Source organism: Triturus cristatus, chromosome 2_2, assembly GCF_964204655.1.
Source record: "Triturus cristatus chromosome 2_2, aTriCri1.1, whole genome shotgun sequence".
NCBI lineage: Eukaryota > Metazoa > Chordata > Amphibia > Caudata > Salamandridae > Triturus > Triturus cristatus.
The window spans coordinates 457,724,050-457,742,528 of NC_140582.1; the positions used below are offsets into that span (position 1 = coordinate 457,724,050).

General features: G+C 41.8%; 1 protein-coding gene across 2 annotated transcripts in view; it reads right to left on the reverse strand.

The window, feature by feature from the left end:
• Positions 1 to 18,479, reverse strand: part of AFG2A (AAA ATPase AFG2A) — a 1,612,935-nt gene that overhangs the window by 1,035,468 nt on the left and 558,988 nt on the right. For both annotated transcript variants that reach the window (XR_014978118.1, XM_085641546.1), the window contains exon 11: positions 3,734 to 3,943. Coding sequence is in view for 1 of the 2 variants with exons in the window: in XM_085641546.1 (XP_085497672.1) it covers positions 3,734 to 3,943 (210 nt within the window). In the remaining variant the exon portion in view is untranslated. The remainder of the gene's footprint in view (positions 1 to 3,733; positions 3,944 to 18,479) is intronic.

Sequence of the window (18,479 nt, forward strand, 5' to 3'; positions counted from 1 at the left end):
TGGTAACGGTTAGCTCCAGGGTTACTTATTGTATGCAAGTATTGTTCCCCCAAATAGACACAATCAGGGAGTCGCCTCTATGGCCTTAATTGAATGTTTCTTTTATATGTTTTGATACTTTGCCTTTGACCTCGGCCAAAGAAACCTTTAATCTACAAATTGCAAGGACTTCGGCTGAGATACAGGCTCTAATACGTATAAACTGCCCTATACATTTCGTAGAAATGATGGGACGTAGCTTAAACATGTCCGATACGAGCGGGATTGCTCATGTATTTAAGACCATATGTTCAGGACTGTTAACACCTTTTCAGGCAGTCCTCGGAATTATTCCAAACTTTGTGCATTCAGTGTTTGGTGGTCTGCCATTAGTTCTAGCGCTCATTGCAGGAATCCTGTTTCTATTCCTACTGCTATGGCAAGCCTCTCCACCGGGGTCACTCCCAGCAACTTGGAGAAAGCTCTCCTAGAACGGAAGTGCCGTGAGCGCATAGTGCAACTTTTGGGCATACCTGGTCTACGGGAACTTAATACAACAAGGTTTCTGTCATTTAGACCAATCTGGCAACATTGCATCTTACCTGTTCTACGCTGCCTGCTTTAAGGTGAAGAATGCGCGCTAGACATATGTCTAACACTCCCATCAGTCATGCCAACGGATATCGATACTGTGCTGGACCCGATAGCGGTCCATGCTCTGTGTTGTCCCCAGAGGCTACCAATCCTGATGACAGCATTCGTTGAGACCTCACAGACGCTTCCTGCTGCTGCTGAGGTACGAGATGGATCAACAGGCACACAGGTAACAACGGGCGTGGACATTGCTGCGGCATCCCATGCTGCAGGCGATGCTTCACATCTCTGTGCAGTTAACCCTTCTAAACGATGTGTTTCAACTGTCACCGACATCGGTAGATGATCTTTTGTCTACAAGAGTTGATGATTTCATGTTTTCTCCAGACCCATACACTGACTTTGATTCGGCTCACAGTGTACCAGGGAAGCAATTAATTTGGCCTCCATATTTTCATAACAGAACAGAACTTGGAACTCTTCCTAAAATTGACTTTTTTCTAAATTTGAAAATACATGGCAATTCAATCTGCTTACAGTAGAACTATTCATATAGAACGGACTTCTTTGAATACTTCCAGGGACACATTGTCACCTTATTTACCACGATTTCATTTAGTACCATGTTATGAAATGGCTTTGGTTTTTTAATAATTGTCAACCATTTCGTCATATGTATATATTTCTATTCATTCCTATTGCATTTATTCCCGATATATGCTTTGAATGAAAAACTGCTTTAAAATGTACAGTAACTTTTCATTACATGTTTAGCTACAGTTAAAAAAAAAAAAAACTTTTAGTTTGCTTTTACAAATGTTTTTAGCAACATGTGGTACTCAGTTTAATGTTTAGCATTTTTATGTTTAGCATTTAGTATTATCGTTCATTCGAAAGTGGAGTGGGTGTTGTATTCCGCTTTAGGTGTCCGTATATAGATTTTCATGATACATGTCCTTATATAGGCACAATTTGCATTGCCCTTATATAGGCATAAGATCCCAGTCCTTATTTAGGCATTAGCCATGCTATCCAAATACAGGCAATGGTCACCTACATCCGTCCACCCCAACATCACAACGAGTTCTTAGAAACCAGACCCTTAAGCTCTTGGGAGTTCCCCTAGCACAGGATCATTGATTTCTCCAAGAACTCATTTATTATGCATCAACCGGTATTCCTTAAGGGTTCATTCCTCTGCCCAACTTTATGTCAATGCTAACATTCCAAGGCACCTACCGGGTATAAATATACCTTCCCTTGCTCAAACAAGTGGGAGGAGACCTCGACTTTAGAGGAGCCCGTGTCCCGGCCTGACGCACTGACAAGGGACGCTGTCATCTCTGCTCGCAGAGAATCCAGCTTCCAGTGTTCTTACTCCCTTCACGGGGTGTTAGAGTTCGAGACCCGGAAAGAGATTCCCACCTCTCTCATTTTCAAGGTATGTAGCTGACTAGAACCTAGAGGGACTCTTGGCATACCAAACTTAGCATACCATACTATAGAATACATCACCTACTTCTTACCCTGTACTACACTTCGGTTAGGTACACTGGGGTAGAACTAGTTAAAGAAGCATCTTATGAGTACTCGCATTTTTAGCTTATGTTATTTATGTATATGAATATATGTGTCATAACTAAAAGATAATGCTAGAGAAGTATTATTTCTTTCTACTGCTTACGCTGTACATAATCTATCTCGCATACTGTCTTGTGATTGTAACAGCTCATATCTCTTAGACGAGAAACAAGACTGTTCAATAAATCCTTTTATTGAAACGCCCGTCTATTCTTTCTGTGTAACTCTGAAGAAACTAAGCATGCACGATTAGCTGAGTGAAACTGTTATCTGTTGTTTCCACGATTCTGAGAGTGTTCCGATTCTAAAGGGAAACAAAGTTGTCATGTTTATGCGGTTGCCAGAAACTAATCCCTTCTTGTTTACAAGGAGTTTCTAGTGACCTCTGAGTTAGCTGGTACAAATTAATTAAGTTTGATATACTCGATAGGGGCATACTGACCTCAGTCCTATGCCAAATCTATAGGGTATATTATTCCAATGCGCAGAGCCTATTAGGGAAATAGGAAATACACTACAACACCATCATCTGAAAAGGCTACACTGATGGGGATATTCCTACTGAACTTCAGATAAAGGTAGAGGGAACACAAAGACTATATCTTTCTAGTCTATCCCTGTATACCTGCTCAGTAAAAAAGAGGCCTGAGGGGTTCTAAAAGTAGGATTTCTTGAGGGTGGGATAAGGGAATAAACGTCTTTAAAAGCCTCCACACCTGATTTGTGATATTGAGTGCAAAAATGCCTGATTGGCAGCTTTTCTGAGGGTCTAGTTTAGAATCCAAAGGCCAATTTGATGTCCCAGTTAGCCAGGTGGAACATACATTGCCTAAAATCTAATTCTTTGATTAGTATGATCAGGACAAGTACAAGTTGGATGAACCTGCTGTGGTAGCCCTTCATATGCCTATGGCATATGTTGAGGGAAAATTCCTCAAGCTGCACAGTAATTCATGCATTCAAAATAGTCACTATGTATTGTATTTGTGGTACTGGTGAATGTCCAAGATAGTCCAATTGTTAAACTGAGAGGACAACCTTTTAAAAGAAACTCCAGCCCCCCCCGGGTGTAAAGGCAAACCAACTTCAAATGCAACCTTATGGTCTCCTGTAGGTAAGGGAGCAGTGGGCACAAGAGTGGTTTTAAGACAAGTTTGGGCATGACACCAGCTTGTGAGGATTTTATATTTGCCCTACCAAGATTTAAGAAGCAACATACGGACATCTGCAGTGCAGGTTCCTCTCTTATGGAACTATTTACCTCCATTAGAGCGAGGAAGAAATCTACTTCATTCAGCAAATCCTGAAATTGCATTTGTCCTGTTTCTATGGCATATTATGTGGCCGTCATTCTATTTCTCCCTCTTCCCCTTAATTACCCTTATCGCCTCCTTTCCCCTTTTGCCTCTCCTAGATGACTCACACTCTGAAGTAGCCTACTGTGTTCACTGGCACTCTTTATGTATGTAATACAAAACATAATTAGGCAAGAATGAAGCCAAAGTATAATGCTGAAAACACTTTTAAAAGTGACAGAAACCAAGACAATGTACTTCAAGCTCCTTTTCCCAAAACTCACCTTTACTGCCAAGAAGTTCAGTCCACTCTCATTGGCAAGGGCCTTTGCTATCATTGTTTTTGAGCACCCTGGAGGGCCATAGAGGAGTATTCCTTTTGGTGGCTGGATACCCATGCGGATAAAGGCTTCAGGGTGCTTCAATGGCCACTCCACAGCCTGTTTCAGTTTCAATTTCACGTATTCCATCCCTCCTATGTCTGACCAGGACACCTGAAAAAAATAAAATAACAAATTAATGTGTGTTTAGATGTATAGATATGTGTGGGTCGATTGCTTAGTTAGTTTCAATCATTGGTATTTACTCGGGGCACAATCCACTAATTTATTTTGCCCCCATGCCACCTCAGACCGGAACCAGCCATATGCAACCCAGGCTCGGTCCTGCTTCAATAGAAACAGCCCAGCTCAAATTGCCAGGTCACGCATCTTGGAGCACAAGAAACCTTTGACCAGTTTTGGCCTATTTAGTCTATGCAGTAGAATGCAGTTGGAGTCTTGTGACATAGTAGGCATGGTCGAAAACACCCACATGTTCTATTGATGCTCCTCACGATTAGGGTGTAAGTTAAACACCGCATTTTAGTGGTATGCTCAAGAGATTCACAATATTCACATAGGCACGTGTAAAATTGATTGTGTTTCTAGTTACAAAGACACAGGGATTTTTTCAGAGATGAAATATTGGTACATTTTCCTGTTTGTTAAATCCATTTGTAATTGAAAGCTGTTATTTTTAATATTACAGTAAATTTGATTAGCCATCGGTTGTTGTATATACCTGACAGTCCTTGTCAAAATAGACACATTGAATTTCATTCATACATTTAGGCATACGTAGAGTATATTTATTACTGTATTGAGTAAAGCTCGGGAAGGTGCCGCGCCGGGCCTCAATTTTGTTCTTCCTGTATTTGAACAGTTTAAGAACAGCACCTATAAAGGTAACCTGACATGGTTTCTTCATTGGCAAGAAAAGGGTCCCAGTCTTACTGTATGCCAATGATGCTGTTTTAATCTCTAGAGCTTTTAATGGCATTAATATACTGTTCCAGGAGTTTTTTTTATATTACTTTTATGGGGTCCCTCGGCCTTTCCACTAAACAGAATAAGACATTTACCAAGGTCTGCGGTACGAGGCATCACAAGCTGTGTCACATATATCCAAAAGACCATCCTGTGGTTTCTCCGCATGATTTTTCATTTCTGGGTGTTGTCTTCAATGCCAGGGGAAATTAGGGATCCTGCACCACTAAGGCACAACACCGATTTGTGAGTGCAGCTGGGTATATCTACAACTTAGCCTCCTTTATTGGAAAAAAACCTGTGGCCCTGTGCTGGAGATATACAGGAGCAAATGTCTTCCTATCCTCACCTATGGGGCAGCTATTTGGGGATGCTCCAATATCAATCCCCTGCAGGGTGAACAAAATCGGGATTTTAGGCGACTGCTTGTGCAACCTCCATTGTCCCTCAAGAACTTGGGGCTGAGAACGTCGAGGATATTATCAAATTGGCCCCGCCTGCCCTGTGGTGCACAGTTTGGACAAACCTGCACGCATCATTTAATAGGGAGCAAGTAAGTAAGGAAGTAATAGTTTATTATCCGGTCAATTAAAACCTTTACAATTTCTCATTAAAAAAAGAACAAAAGCTACAGCAGCAAAGTTCATGGTTTAAGACTAGTTCATAAATAACATTTCATGAAACATCCGTGCATTATACTAACATCAATGATGCAGTTATTCATAATTGTGGTCTAATACAGTACATTGATAAGGGGTTTAACCTCTCAGTATGTTGACGGATTGCCAAGTGATTTGCTAATACTGTCCTTTTTCAGTTCCTGAGCATTTTTAGGAGGGAAGTAAAAATGAAGAAAATTAAAATTTGATAAAACAGATACTCAGTTCTCAGTGGAGGGGTAAATTTGCAATAGGACAGTTGCTTTATGAACAGCGGCAGTAGTAGGTTGCTGTTGACTGTCATGCTGGGGCATATGTTGTCCGGGTGAAGGGCAACCTAAATATGTCTTGTTTGCTGTGAAGGGACTCATAAAAAAACTTTTTGTTGCAGTGATAGAGCATACCGGTCGTTTATCAGCCGAGTTTCTCACCAGCCGCTTCCATAAATTGCACAAAGTGGCACGCCAGCTGAACGTTCCCTCCTCCGAGGCATGCCATCACTGCTTGTCTACAGGTTCTTATCCCCTTGCTTACACAGAATGGCTTCAGTAATTGAAATCGTTCAGCTTGTAGTTGCCTGCAGATGCACAAAAGGTGAAATATACTTTCATTGGCTTCCTTGCATAAACGACATGTTGACTGGCCCGGCGATCGTTTCCAAGGGGGAAGGTGCGGCAATGATGGTAAGATGCCCATTCGGAGATGAAGATATTTTTCTTTCTTTCTCCTGTAGAAACCTGCGCCTTGGTAGGATTGTGGAGAGGACTTGACGTAGCTTTGCACAACAAACCATCTGTGGGTTCTTTCTGTGAGTGCTGCTTCGTCTTCTACTAGTGATATTTCTTTCGCTGTCTTATTTACGATTTGTTTAAAGCAATGGTAAGACCCTGAGGTCGCCCAAAGTTCATCCAGGCCAAGACGCTCTTTTGATGCGGTCAGATAGTTCATGGCTGCACAGTCCCTCTTTCGATGTATTTCGTTCCATAGGTAAGAATTCGGTGTTCCTGCTTCAGCCCTTTTGATCTTGTACCAGCTCTTGGCATAAGCTCCTTTGCGGGCTATTTCTTGGCTTTGTAGGCCAAATTCCAACCTTATTTGGGCCGGCGAAACTTAATTAGGTGTGGAAATCTGAAATAATTTCCGTTAGCATAAGCTGAAGCCATCTTGGTTGTGACATCCATTTTGTTAGCTATGAAATTCTTCCGTCGTCACTGTTGCTTGCTCTTCTATTCTGCTTGTGTCATCAGCTTTAGTTAACTCCTTCTGTACTGAGCCAAAGCAATGTACGTGCTGAGAAAAGACCAGTAGCTGCTAAAATGCACCTGGTTAAAGATGTAACTGTCAATCATTTGTGCTGTTGTAAACAGTTCTGTTCTCCCTCCCACTTTGCTGACTAAGTGATTACCCATCTGCCCATGTCTGGCTGTAACTATTCCTGTGTAGGCTTGTACCTTCTATTTGTAACTACATGCTTACTCTGCAACAAACTCTGTATATAAGCACCATGGTCTGTGTATTCAATATACTACCTCAGGCAGCACTTGAGAGAGTGCTGTGTGGACGTAGTCCCCCTCATGAGTGATTAATAAACGTGTTATTTGAATTCCAGCTTCAGTGCCAATCTCTATTTTGTTGGTCTACGGACCCGTGGACAGAGAAGGGTGACCCCTGCACCAGTGTGCTCATTAAAGGGCACATTTCCACATAGATAGACTGAAAATCATTCTGGACAGCACGAGGTCATCTGCATACAGAAGGCTGGAGAGTAGCAGCCCTCCTATGTTTGGCGCATGCGAGTTACAAGTGTCCAGTTTAGACAATAGATCAGATATGTACAAGTTGAAAAGTGTTGGCGCCAAGACGCACGCCTCTTTGAGCGCCATGGTTGTTGGGATTTTCCGGGACACGAACTTACCTTCTCCTAGTTTTACTTGGACACACGTAGTTGTGTGGAGGAGTATTAACTGGTTTAGGAGAGCAGGTTGTATTTGTTTCTCCTTGAGCTTGTGCCAGAGTATGCTCTTATTGATTTTGTCAAACGCTGATGAATAGTCAATGAAACACATAAATATAGGGTGTTTTGCAAATTTTGCCCCATCTACCAATAGGGACAGGGCAAGTATGTTTGTAGTTGTTCCTATGCCCTTGCAACAGCCCGTTTGATGATGGGTATGATTGATTTATCATCTGTCCAGGCAATGAGATCTTCCAGAAGTAGGCCAGCATAGTATTTTGCTTCGATATCGATTAAGGCCACCAGCCTGTAGCTGTGTGCTGAGTTCTTGTCCCCCTTCTTGTATATTGGGGATATGATTGACCCCCTCCAAGAGTCCAGGATGGTGTTTCCTCCTGCTATTTGTGCAAACAGCGATGACAATTTGGAAGCCCAGTATTCTGGGTCTTTTTTAAATAAGCTTGGAGGAATCCCATTGGGACCCGGGGTGCCCTCCCGCTTGCCTTTTGCTATCCTGTCCTTAATCTGATGAGTTGTGAATGAAAGATGCTTGTTTCCTGGAGTAACATTGTGATTGGGAGGGATTGCCTCAGGAATATAGCGTGTGCTCTGCTTCCGATCAGAATTGAAATGATGAAGAATATGAGAGGCCCAAGCTTCCTCTGTTAGGTGTGAGTTGATTCTTAGAGCGTTCGGGTTGGCTAGGCTGTTTATTGTGCGCCAAAATTTTGCGCTGTAGTTTGAGTTTGAGTCGTGTAACAGTCTAGCCCACAGGTTTTCGTCCGAGTCCTATTTGCCTGGTGGATTATTTTTTTCTTTTCCGCTTTGAGTTGTGCTAGCTCCCTTTTTAAACTCGGATCATGCCCTCTACGCCAAAACCTGGGCAGTGTTTTATTGCTTTCTTGAGATTACGGAGATGTGGAGTTTTGGTGATAAGAAAGTGTTTGTCTTGATTGTCTGAAATCCTGTTTAACGTTGAGGCTGGAAGAGCACTTGCCGCATGCTTTGCTCCTAATGTTTTAATGAATTGTTCCCAGTGCGTTATCTCATTTCTGTCGGACTCCTCCCTTTGTTCCCATAATGACTTCGCTGAGGCCAGTAGTTCATCTAGTTGGTTAGTTTTGAATTTGATTCTCCTGAAATTGTCTGTATATATAGACTCAGGGTCCTCAGCAGGTTGGTCTAATGGTGATCCAATTATTCTTGTGGAGATTTCCTGTGGCAGGTGGTCACTTTGATCTTGGGTCCCTACCTCGAAGCCTGTAATCCCAATGAAGAATGATAAAGATACAAAGGTGTAGTCTACTAGCGTGCTTGAGATCGCTCTGTGGAAAGTTGTCGCCGGGGGCTGATCTCCTGGGAAATGCCCATTTAGTGCCACGAAGCTTAGGTGTTCCAGATCTTTGACGAAGTTCCTAGCGAGTGCCGATTGTTGCTTCTTGATACTCAGCTCCTGACAAGGAATATTCCTGGAGGAGTGTTGTTCCTCGAGTAGCTTGTCCCTCGTCTGTGGTCCCATTAGGTGCATGTTGAAGTCACCTGTCAACAGTAGATTTGAAGTTGGTTCTTCTGAGAGGAGCCTAATAATTTCTGCCTCCACCATTTTGGCACCTTTTATTTTGTCCCGAGGTTGTATATAGTCATTTAAGAGTAGTATTTGTTGTATAGTATTCTCATCCCGTGTACTCACTCTGAGGGCTTTAATTGCATTGGTGGAAGATGTGAAGGTGTCAACATCTTTAGTCGCTGTTTTTGTTTTTATTGATGAGTAAATTGTTGGACGACCCTTTAGGTGTCCAAATTTGGAGCCTCTCACTGCTGGAGTATGATGGGTTTTGAAGCCAAATAAATGGAAGGGTTCTTCTAACCAAGTTTCTTGTAGCAGGATGAGATCGAAGCCTTGAAATTAATCCAGAAGGTCTTTATCCGATGTTTTGTTGCCCTGACCATTTATATTCCAGGAGCAAATTCGTAAATGATGATTGCTTGGAGGTGGTTGTTTTATCCTCAGTCAAGTACCCTCCTCTTGCCGGTTTATCGTCCTCGCTAGCCAGGACCAGTTTTCCGACCTAATTACTCTGGGTTGGTCATTCCTTTCTGATGGTTGTGCGTCCGTACTGCGCGCGCCTTTATGTACTGATTGTGGCTGCAGGCCCGCTGATGAGGTAGCTGCATTTGCTTCTTCTCTTTTGTTTAGGATCAATGGTTTCGGGTAGCCAGGCCTTTGATAGAGTAGCATTTTTATTCCCCATACTTTTATTTGGGGTTCCTCGTCCAGAATCCTCCTTACTATTTCTTCTGAGGACCAGGTTGTCTTTGTTATTTCTCTGTCGGAAATTTCTTTGATGTATTTAAATGCTATTCTTTCCAGAACGTGTGTACTTATATCCGCTAAGTTTCTAATCGCTTGAATTAGATGTAGAATGTTCCCTCTGTAAAGGATATCCCCATCATTTAATAGTGAGGTCATCATAGACTGCTTGGGGTGTGACCATGGAATGAATATTTCTTGGTTAAAATATATTTGACTTAAGTTTGAGTAGAGACCTTGGATAGGACGACACTTTTTTTCAGTCCTGCTTCCATGGCTAAAACGGACGTAACTTGGGTTAAGAAAACTTTTAAAGCTCCAAGGTTGTGCCACAGGGAAAAACTAACAATTAAAACCTACTTTTAGGGAGTATGTGAAGCTACAACCCATACCAGCCCTAGAGACTCATCTTGAATGGGTGGATAACACCTGGGACAAAGATTTAGGCTGGGGTTTATTAAAAGGCACCTCAGGTTCCCTCTTGTCCAATTTGATTAATCTTAGGTCCTAATATGTCCATGCAATGAATCTTCTCCCCAGAGTTTGCTGCACTTTACTTTTTTGTTATTATTACTTGGCCTTCACCAAAAGGTTTATAATACCAGTTTTAAGGGACAGTGGTATTAGAACATGTAGTATTGTCTTGGTCTTATTGCAACAGCTATCATTCTCCATCTAATGTGTAAGTATGTGTTCCTTTTTAAAATGCATATTGCTAAAAGGAAATCCATAATATTTTAGCAGGTTTCTTTAATATAATTGTTTTTCATGATGTATTTTGTATACTGGAATGTTTTTAAAGGTGTGACTGTTCTAACGAAACACCATGTTATCCCAGCATTTTAGTCCACTGCACATAAGAGGATTTTATCAATTATCTTATAGCACCCATGTACTGTCAATTTCTCACAGCATTTATTATTCTTGCTGCTGCAACGTATTTGTTTAACCCCTTGCGTGCTCATGACGGAACCACTCCGTCATGAGCCACGGGCGCCGTGTGCTCATGACGGAGTGGTTCCGTCATGCTGCGGCCGTTGCGGCCGCTCCGCCCACGCGGCGCTGATTCCCCGCCTGTGCGGGCGAATAATGCGAGTGGGCGGAGTCGTGACGGAACCACTCCGTCATGAGCACAGCGCGCCCGTGGCTCATGATGGAGTGGTTCTGTCACGAGCATGGCGGCGCCACGCTGACCCCGAACCCCCCCAGCGCCGCGGCGGAATTCGTGCCGCGGCGAAGGGGTTAATGGACTGCACTGTGATTATCACTCTTCTTTTATGGAAGTTTTAGTGATGTACTTCTATGGTTGCCTATGTAACCGAAATAAAGTACTATGAGTATACTGAGTGTAAAGCAGATACATTTTTCCATATTTTTAATTTTTGCAATACATGTGTATTCTGTTTTCTCTTGTTGGTTTATAGAACTAAGCAAGTCCTCGTTAACCTCATAGATATGAAATAGGCTCACCGTGATTATCTTCCTGAGAGTAAATATAATATAACAAGCATTTCCAATGCAATAGGTCTTGCATCTGCGAGAGTTTGAGCTATTGGCATTGTAAATGACAATGCCTTTTATTTATGTGTTTTGAAAACCTGCAGAAGGTGTGTAAATATGTACTTTGTACTTATGGACCTTGTTTACGAGAAGCAAGATTGGCAGTAAAAGAGGAGCAGTTACTGCCAGCCTTGCTCTCATAAGCAATGACTACAAGTACAAAGTGTATGTTTACGCACCGCTTGCAGGTTTTCAAAACACATAAATAAAAGGCATTGTTATTTACAATGCCAATAGCTCAAACTCTCGCAAATGCAAGATCTATTGCATTGCAAATGCTTGTTTAAGAGTCTTTCGCTGATATCGTTAACAAAAATATGAGGCACAACATGTCTTCTGTCTGTGCTTTTCACAAATCTGCGACCCAATGGGCAGCTTCAAAGGACTTTGCTATTAACATCATTGCAACCGAAAGCATCATGTTTAAAGCCAGCACTTTATTACACACGTTTTTAAGGTTTGACTTTCGGGAATAGTAGTGGAGAATTCACTTATCAGTGATGGGTAAGGGACGTTTTCTTGCAAATGGTGTTCCTGTGCTTTCGTCGTGCACATGGCTGTGCTCCTCTGGTGAGCCTGCAAGAAGAGAATGAGGAGCTTTTGGCTCAGCCCCTCCCCCCACGACTGCTGCTATTTATAAACCTATCATTTGCCTCCTTTAATCCCCTTACCCTCGCTAAAATGCCTAGGAAGTTTGGGCAAGGAACCGATGCATTTACAAATGCACGCCTGAAATATGTAGTTTAATTTGATTATGTCATTTAAATGTATCCAGTAAGAAGCAAAGCTGCCTCCCTATTATGCTCACAGGCACGGAAGTAGTACCGGTACATTTGTGTTGTATCCATAAGCACAAAGGTTTCTGCTTAGGGTCTTTCATTATGAAAGTTTTGCACATTGCAGCCCATGAAGTGGCCGCCATGGCAATAAAAAAGACATAAAACAGGCACCATGCTTAACGTAAGCGCGGCGCTCTTCCACATTAAAGTGATCAACAAATACATGAAAATGGGTGCCGTGCTTAAAGTAAGCATGGCGCCTGTCCACATAGGGGGAAAAAACATGAAAGCACAAAATTAAAGAAATAGTCCCTAAACCAACCAGATAAATACCTACAGCGTAGGTAAACTGTAGTTGGCCGGTGCTCCTTCCCAGAAAATAGAAGTGATGTATCGGGAGCACCAACCAATAAAAATCCAGGAAATAAGATGAACACAGAAGTGAACCAATGGCAAGCAGCAGGTAGGACTGCACTCCATACACTGATTACAGCAGGTCTTTCAGACAGTGCATCCGAGCTGCCGAGGCTTGACCTAAAAACTACAGTGAAAAGCATGCCTGAATAATCAAACAATGGGAACATAGAGCATTTTTACACTTTTCTGTAATGTCAATGTTACCACTGCTACTTTTTGTGGATGCTAAATCTGAAAACAAATACGCAAGTCACTAATGTGTATCTAACGTGACAATTAGAGTGTGAAGTTGTTTTCTTATTTTGTTTTTATGCTGGTTTGCATGATCAATGAGGAGAATGTTTTCTGGTTTTCAGATACAATATTACTTAATGGATATGAATGCCTCCTGATAAAGGACTGGATTGGAAATGCATTGGGTTTCATACACAACAGGATAACCATATCAATTATCATAACAGAGTCCAACACTCATTTTGATGAAAGAAGATTTGTATGACAGGATTATAATAAATTAAAATATCTCTTGATGCTTTGGATGGACGATGATAGTGGTCCTAAATAGGGGAATCGAATATTGCTAACACTTTGATCAAGACTGGTTAGTGGAATCAGCAATTCTTGTTCTATACAAGCAGTGCATCAAGGGACTCACCTACTTTTGGATAGAGAGTTTAATTCAATGTTGTTATATACACTCCGGAAGAAAGTGTGTACCTTGATAAAATGCGTAATTGAAAGAAAATAGGAAGTTACAGTACTGAACTCAGGACTGCAATAGGGGAACGTCTCTATTTTGGTAGTTTTAACAGTAAACACAGGACCCACGTCTGGGTATATCCGTCACACTTAGGGCTACGCACTGAGAAAAAAAAAAGTGATGGGTGGATTGCTTGAATGAACCCACGCCACTGGTAACTACTCTGGGATTGCGAAGTGTGAAGCTACCAACTGCTCGAAATGCACTACGAAAAGAAAAAAACACTGTAGAACAAAGTTTGGACACCTCACTGAAGACTCTCTGTATCTTTCACCCCCCACACACTTTTAGAGGCACACTCATGCCTCCTGCTCTTACCTTCATCAACTTCCATCATAACTCTTCCTTTCCAATATTCTCAGTAATTATTTTGTCACGGTCCATACTGTTCTCACATTCATATTACCAAGGACTTACAGGATCATGAAGAACAAGTTACTTACCTTTGGTAACTCTTTCTGGTGGATACTCTATATAACCGTAGATTCCTCAAATGTCCCCCTGTGCCAAACTGGATCTGGAAAACTCAAAAGCTGTGCAGGTGGTGGTGTGCAACTCCACATCAACCCCGTTCCACTCCTGAAGTGACGAAGGGAGCCACATATATACATATATACATAACCCATGCACGCTAAAGTCACTTGCTTTCCTGAACTTATCCATGCCTTCAGATGCAGACCCAATCAACAGATTGAATAAATCAGTGTGCAGATTTCAAACTTTGATCTTTTTAGATGGAAGAGGCCATACCACAGAGAAGTTAAGAAACTTGTTCTTCTGATGGCTCTTCTAACAGCAGATTCCTCACTTTATCAATAGATACCAAAGTAGTGCCTCCCAAGGTAGTGGGTCTGTAGAATGGCTCAGACTAAAGATTCCTGCAGCACTGAGCACACGAAATGCCTATCTGCATAGTCCTGGCTGTCGAGGCAGTAGTGCTGTGTGAATATGTGCACTGATGCCCATGAAGCTGACTCTCAGGATATCCAGGACAGGCCCTTTGCTTGCCAACACAGTGGTAGCTGCACTGGCCTTGGTTGAGGTAAGTCCCTAGACCATCTGGAGGCTGCTTCTTAGCCAGTGCTCAGTAGATTTTAATGCAGAGGACTATCCAACAAGAGATGGTGTGTTTATGCACCACCTTGCCTTTCCTCACTCCTAGGAACCCCCAAAGAGTTGATCATCCACCCAATGTTCCTTGGTGCAAACAGTGTACAAACTGAGTGCCCTCTTATGGTCCACATGATGGAGTCACTCTTCCTCTTTCAAAAGATAAGGCGGAGCAAAGAAGGAATCCGCACTCTTCACTTCAACTCACAGTAGGACCACTGCAAAGCCTTCAAGTGCTTCGCCAAGTAGAGCTTTGCTAACTGTTCTCGGAGGGTATTTTAGTTAATTTGAGCGCAATCATTCTAGGCCCTGGAGTCATTTGCCAAACCCAACAATAGGCACACGTTATGGGGATCTGTCACAGACATCTGCATGCGACATTCCCAAAAAGGTCTAAAGCCTGTCATTTTAGGGGATCACCTGTCCTTTCGACACTGAACATTTTTGAGAAAATATCTTCACAGAGTGAAGAAAGAAGAAGCAGAAGTCCGTAACCACATCTGAAGGCGTGTAACGAAAGGAACTGACATCAGTGTGCATGGGTTTTGCTTATATGTGGCTCTGTTCATCATTTCCGGAGTGAAAGGCATCAATGCGGAGTCACACAGCACCACCTATTGGTGCGCAGGAGCACTGCTTTTGAGTGTCCTGAAAGTAGTCTGGTGCCTAGGAAAATTCACCCGGTGAGAAATCTGCAGTTAGAAGTATCCATCGGAACACTGAATTATATACCAGGTTTTATAAAGATCTAGTACTCTCCACGGCTATACTGGATTACTCTTCGCTACATTCAAAAATATCTTTTTTTCTCATTTTTACTTTTTCAAAATCCCCCAGTCTGACTTTTGCCAAATTCTCGGATTGGCTCAATTGTATTAGTTAATTGTCCACTTATTTGACGTGTGTACATATGTACTTTCCCCTCAAATCGTATTACACTTATGACATTAAAAATATAGAAGCACATGTACAAAATCGAAATACAACAAATAAAGGGAACACGCACAGGCTCATTCTGCACCTTTTACAGTGTGTTGAAAGTACCCATCTGTATTCACACCTTGGTTGAATCCATGGTGCACGTCATTTAGGATCATTAAAACACTGCGAGAACTTCAGCGTTCTAAAGGACAATGAATCTATTTAGGTTTAGTGAGAGATGTAGCAGTTTCCCCATTTACTTGATGGATTGTATTTCTTTTGATAACATCTGATGGGTAATGGAATGATGTAAACTGGCTCCTTCAGCAAATATACCTGTGATTTCTTACAGCTCCACAAAAGCATGACTATAGGGAAACATTTGACATTTTCCTTACTATAACCATGTACTAGAATTCTCTTAAGCACCATTCCTTTATCATAAAATTATCCTACTAAAGCAAAATGAAATATACACATCCCATTAGGCATAAGCTAGGACGGTGGTTCCCAAACCTTTTCGAACCGTGGCTCCCTTGACCCATTGGCCATTGCCTCCCCACTGTTACCTTTATTTGAAGGGTGAGGTGGATGTAGGCCCAGCTTCGGGAGTACTTTCATTTTTCTCCCTGAAAATAATTGGGATGAAGCTGATGAAGGTATTACAATCATATACGCAGGGTGTTTGATATTACTAAGGCAGTGCCTCTAATAAAATATTCCTAGTTACACTTCTTTGCCCATGCCTTTTTTAGGATACCCTCTCAAATTTTTTATCCCACTTACAGTGCTAGATAGGCACCCCTATGCATGTAGGCCCCATTGCCAAAGTGTTTGTGTGTTTGAAGAATATTTGTATGCACTTCCATTTCTACCCATGTCACACGTGCCAACACACCTGTCTCGCTCAGCAGGGTGACTCACAATTGTTTTTTTTAACACATACAGCTTTATTTTTGCTATCTCCTCCCTAAAATTGCCTCCAAATCAATGCAAGGAAACAAATTCCTCAGATTTTTTTTTAACGTCCCTCTTTCCTGCTTCTAAATGTTGGCATTATGCTGTATATGCTGTTTTACTTCCCTGTGCTCAAGGGGAGAGCAGGCCTGTCTGGAAATGTGTGTGTACTGAAAGAAATATGTACTGGAAGTACCTATGATTCAAGTACAAATGTCAATACTTAATAATACTTAGTGTGTTCAATAGACAGGACAACTGTACTTTCCTGATAACTTGCATTGGTGTAAAATGCATTTGGGAAAAAACTAAACTATTAACAAGCGTAACAAAATAAATATGGCATCTTCTGCTTACTTTGGGAGTGTTGGGACCTGGTTATCTAGTGAAATATGGAGGTCATCTCCCTCGACATGCCATCAATTAAGCACTACGTTTACAGCTTTAGGCATGTCATTTACAAATAATCAACATCATGCGTTTGAGTCTAAATAGTTTAACTGAACCCAACAGACCCTTCAACATTAAATGCATTAAAGTGCTTGATGCGCGGCTCCGCTGGCTAGTTTTCACGGCTCCCCAGGGAGTCACGGTGCACAGTTTGGGAACCACCACGCTATGACAAGTCCTCATTTACTTATGATACTAAAATGTTTATATAGAGATGGAGTTAGACCCATTAGGTGGTGACAGCAATATAGATGATCTTAGACTGCAGTTCCTTTCCTGATGCCATTAAGATGAAAGAACCAGAAACTATTTCCAAACCCAGGAGTCCGCTTGCTACCCTAATGTTAAGCAGGATACCACAGTATTGCCTTGTACAAAGAAGATGAGGTAACTAGATATCATAGAAGGAAAAGACAGTGATTTGAAGGTCTCCGATCTTCACCTTGGGGATAAAGGACCCCCCCAACTTTACCAGTGTCTAGTACATCCCCACTGTACAGAAGAAGCCTTTCAATGTTCTGAGGCATGATTTTGTGTGTTTCAATGAGATCCATCACATCATCACTGAGATAGTTAATGCACGCAGTCACCAATATTAGGGTAGACTGCCTACTGAAACAGAGGATACTTGTTAATTATGAAGTGTTCTACTTGAGGGCACGTTTGCTTGCAGTGGCAGATCAAGTGAGCAACTATTGTAACAAGTATTTGGGTGAACTTTAGGATTACTGCAAAGAAGACAACTCAATTGATAGTTTCGGTCTTCCACCAAAAACCGAGATTCTGTCTTCCTGGACATGAATGTGGAAGAAGACATGCTTTGGGTATGCTGTGCATGCTTTAGTCTCCCTCCAGAATGCAAATTAGCATGTGGGGTACAGAACCTTCTGCACTTTCTACTGGTAAAAGCATATTATAGGGCATTCAACTCTTAACTTGTACTGCATAGGGAAATACCAGACCTAGAATCCCTGTCAAAAGAAGAGTCAACAAAGAACAAAACCTTGGTTTGCAGACTGCAACATTTAGAAAAAGTAGGAAAGATTTCTGTGTGAGTCCATCTGCTGTCTTGAGAAATCACAGGCAGGACTTTGGAATGGGAGTTTGAAAATAAAATGAGAAACCTATAATGCCAGAGCTGCATGGCTAACCATAGTACATTGGTGAAAAAGATCAAACTCTAGCCCACACACAGAAGCAGCATTGCAACCATCAATGAGACAAACCGCAACATGAAGATGCCAAATGGGACTTTCAGGTTGAATCGTGTTGGACAGAAACTGATTGCACTTTACTCCAGAAGGTGACTTTTGTGTTAACATTAGAAGTCCTTGCTCCTTGCATCAAGGAAGGACTTCTGATTATGTGGTATAAAACTGCCACCTTATGATTGGAAGGAGGAACACTGTCTTCGGTTTAGCTCCAGATTGAGTACAGAAGGATTCAAGTATGCATGGTAATTTGTGGAAAAGTCTATGGGTATCCTCCTCCATCCTGACAACACACTTCCCCCCAGATATGTCACCCAAGTTGGATGTTCTGTTGCAGCAGCTCATATGGAATATTCTTACCTTCAATCATTTAGAAAGATAATTCCTAGCCTACGTCCCAGACTGGAAAAAACACTAAACAATTTGCAGGTAACACCATGTTGGTGTGTTCAAATGGGCTAAAACACAGATGAGGCAACAACTTACCTAAAGGATATGCTGAAAATCTGATACTTCGTTCAGGTCAGAATATCACATCATTTCACTTCTACTTATGAAAAAGGGTACATATGCCGCCAAGACCAGACTTAGAGAAGAGACATCTATTAAATTCTAGAGCTGCTGCAAGTAGTTA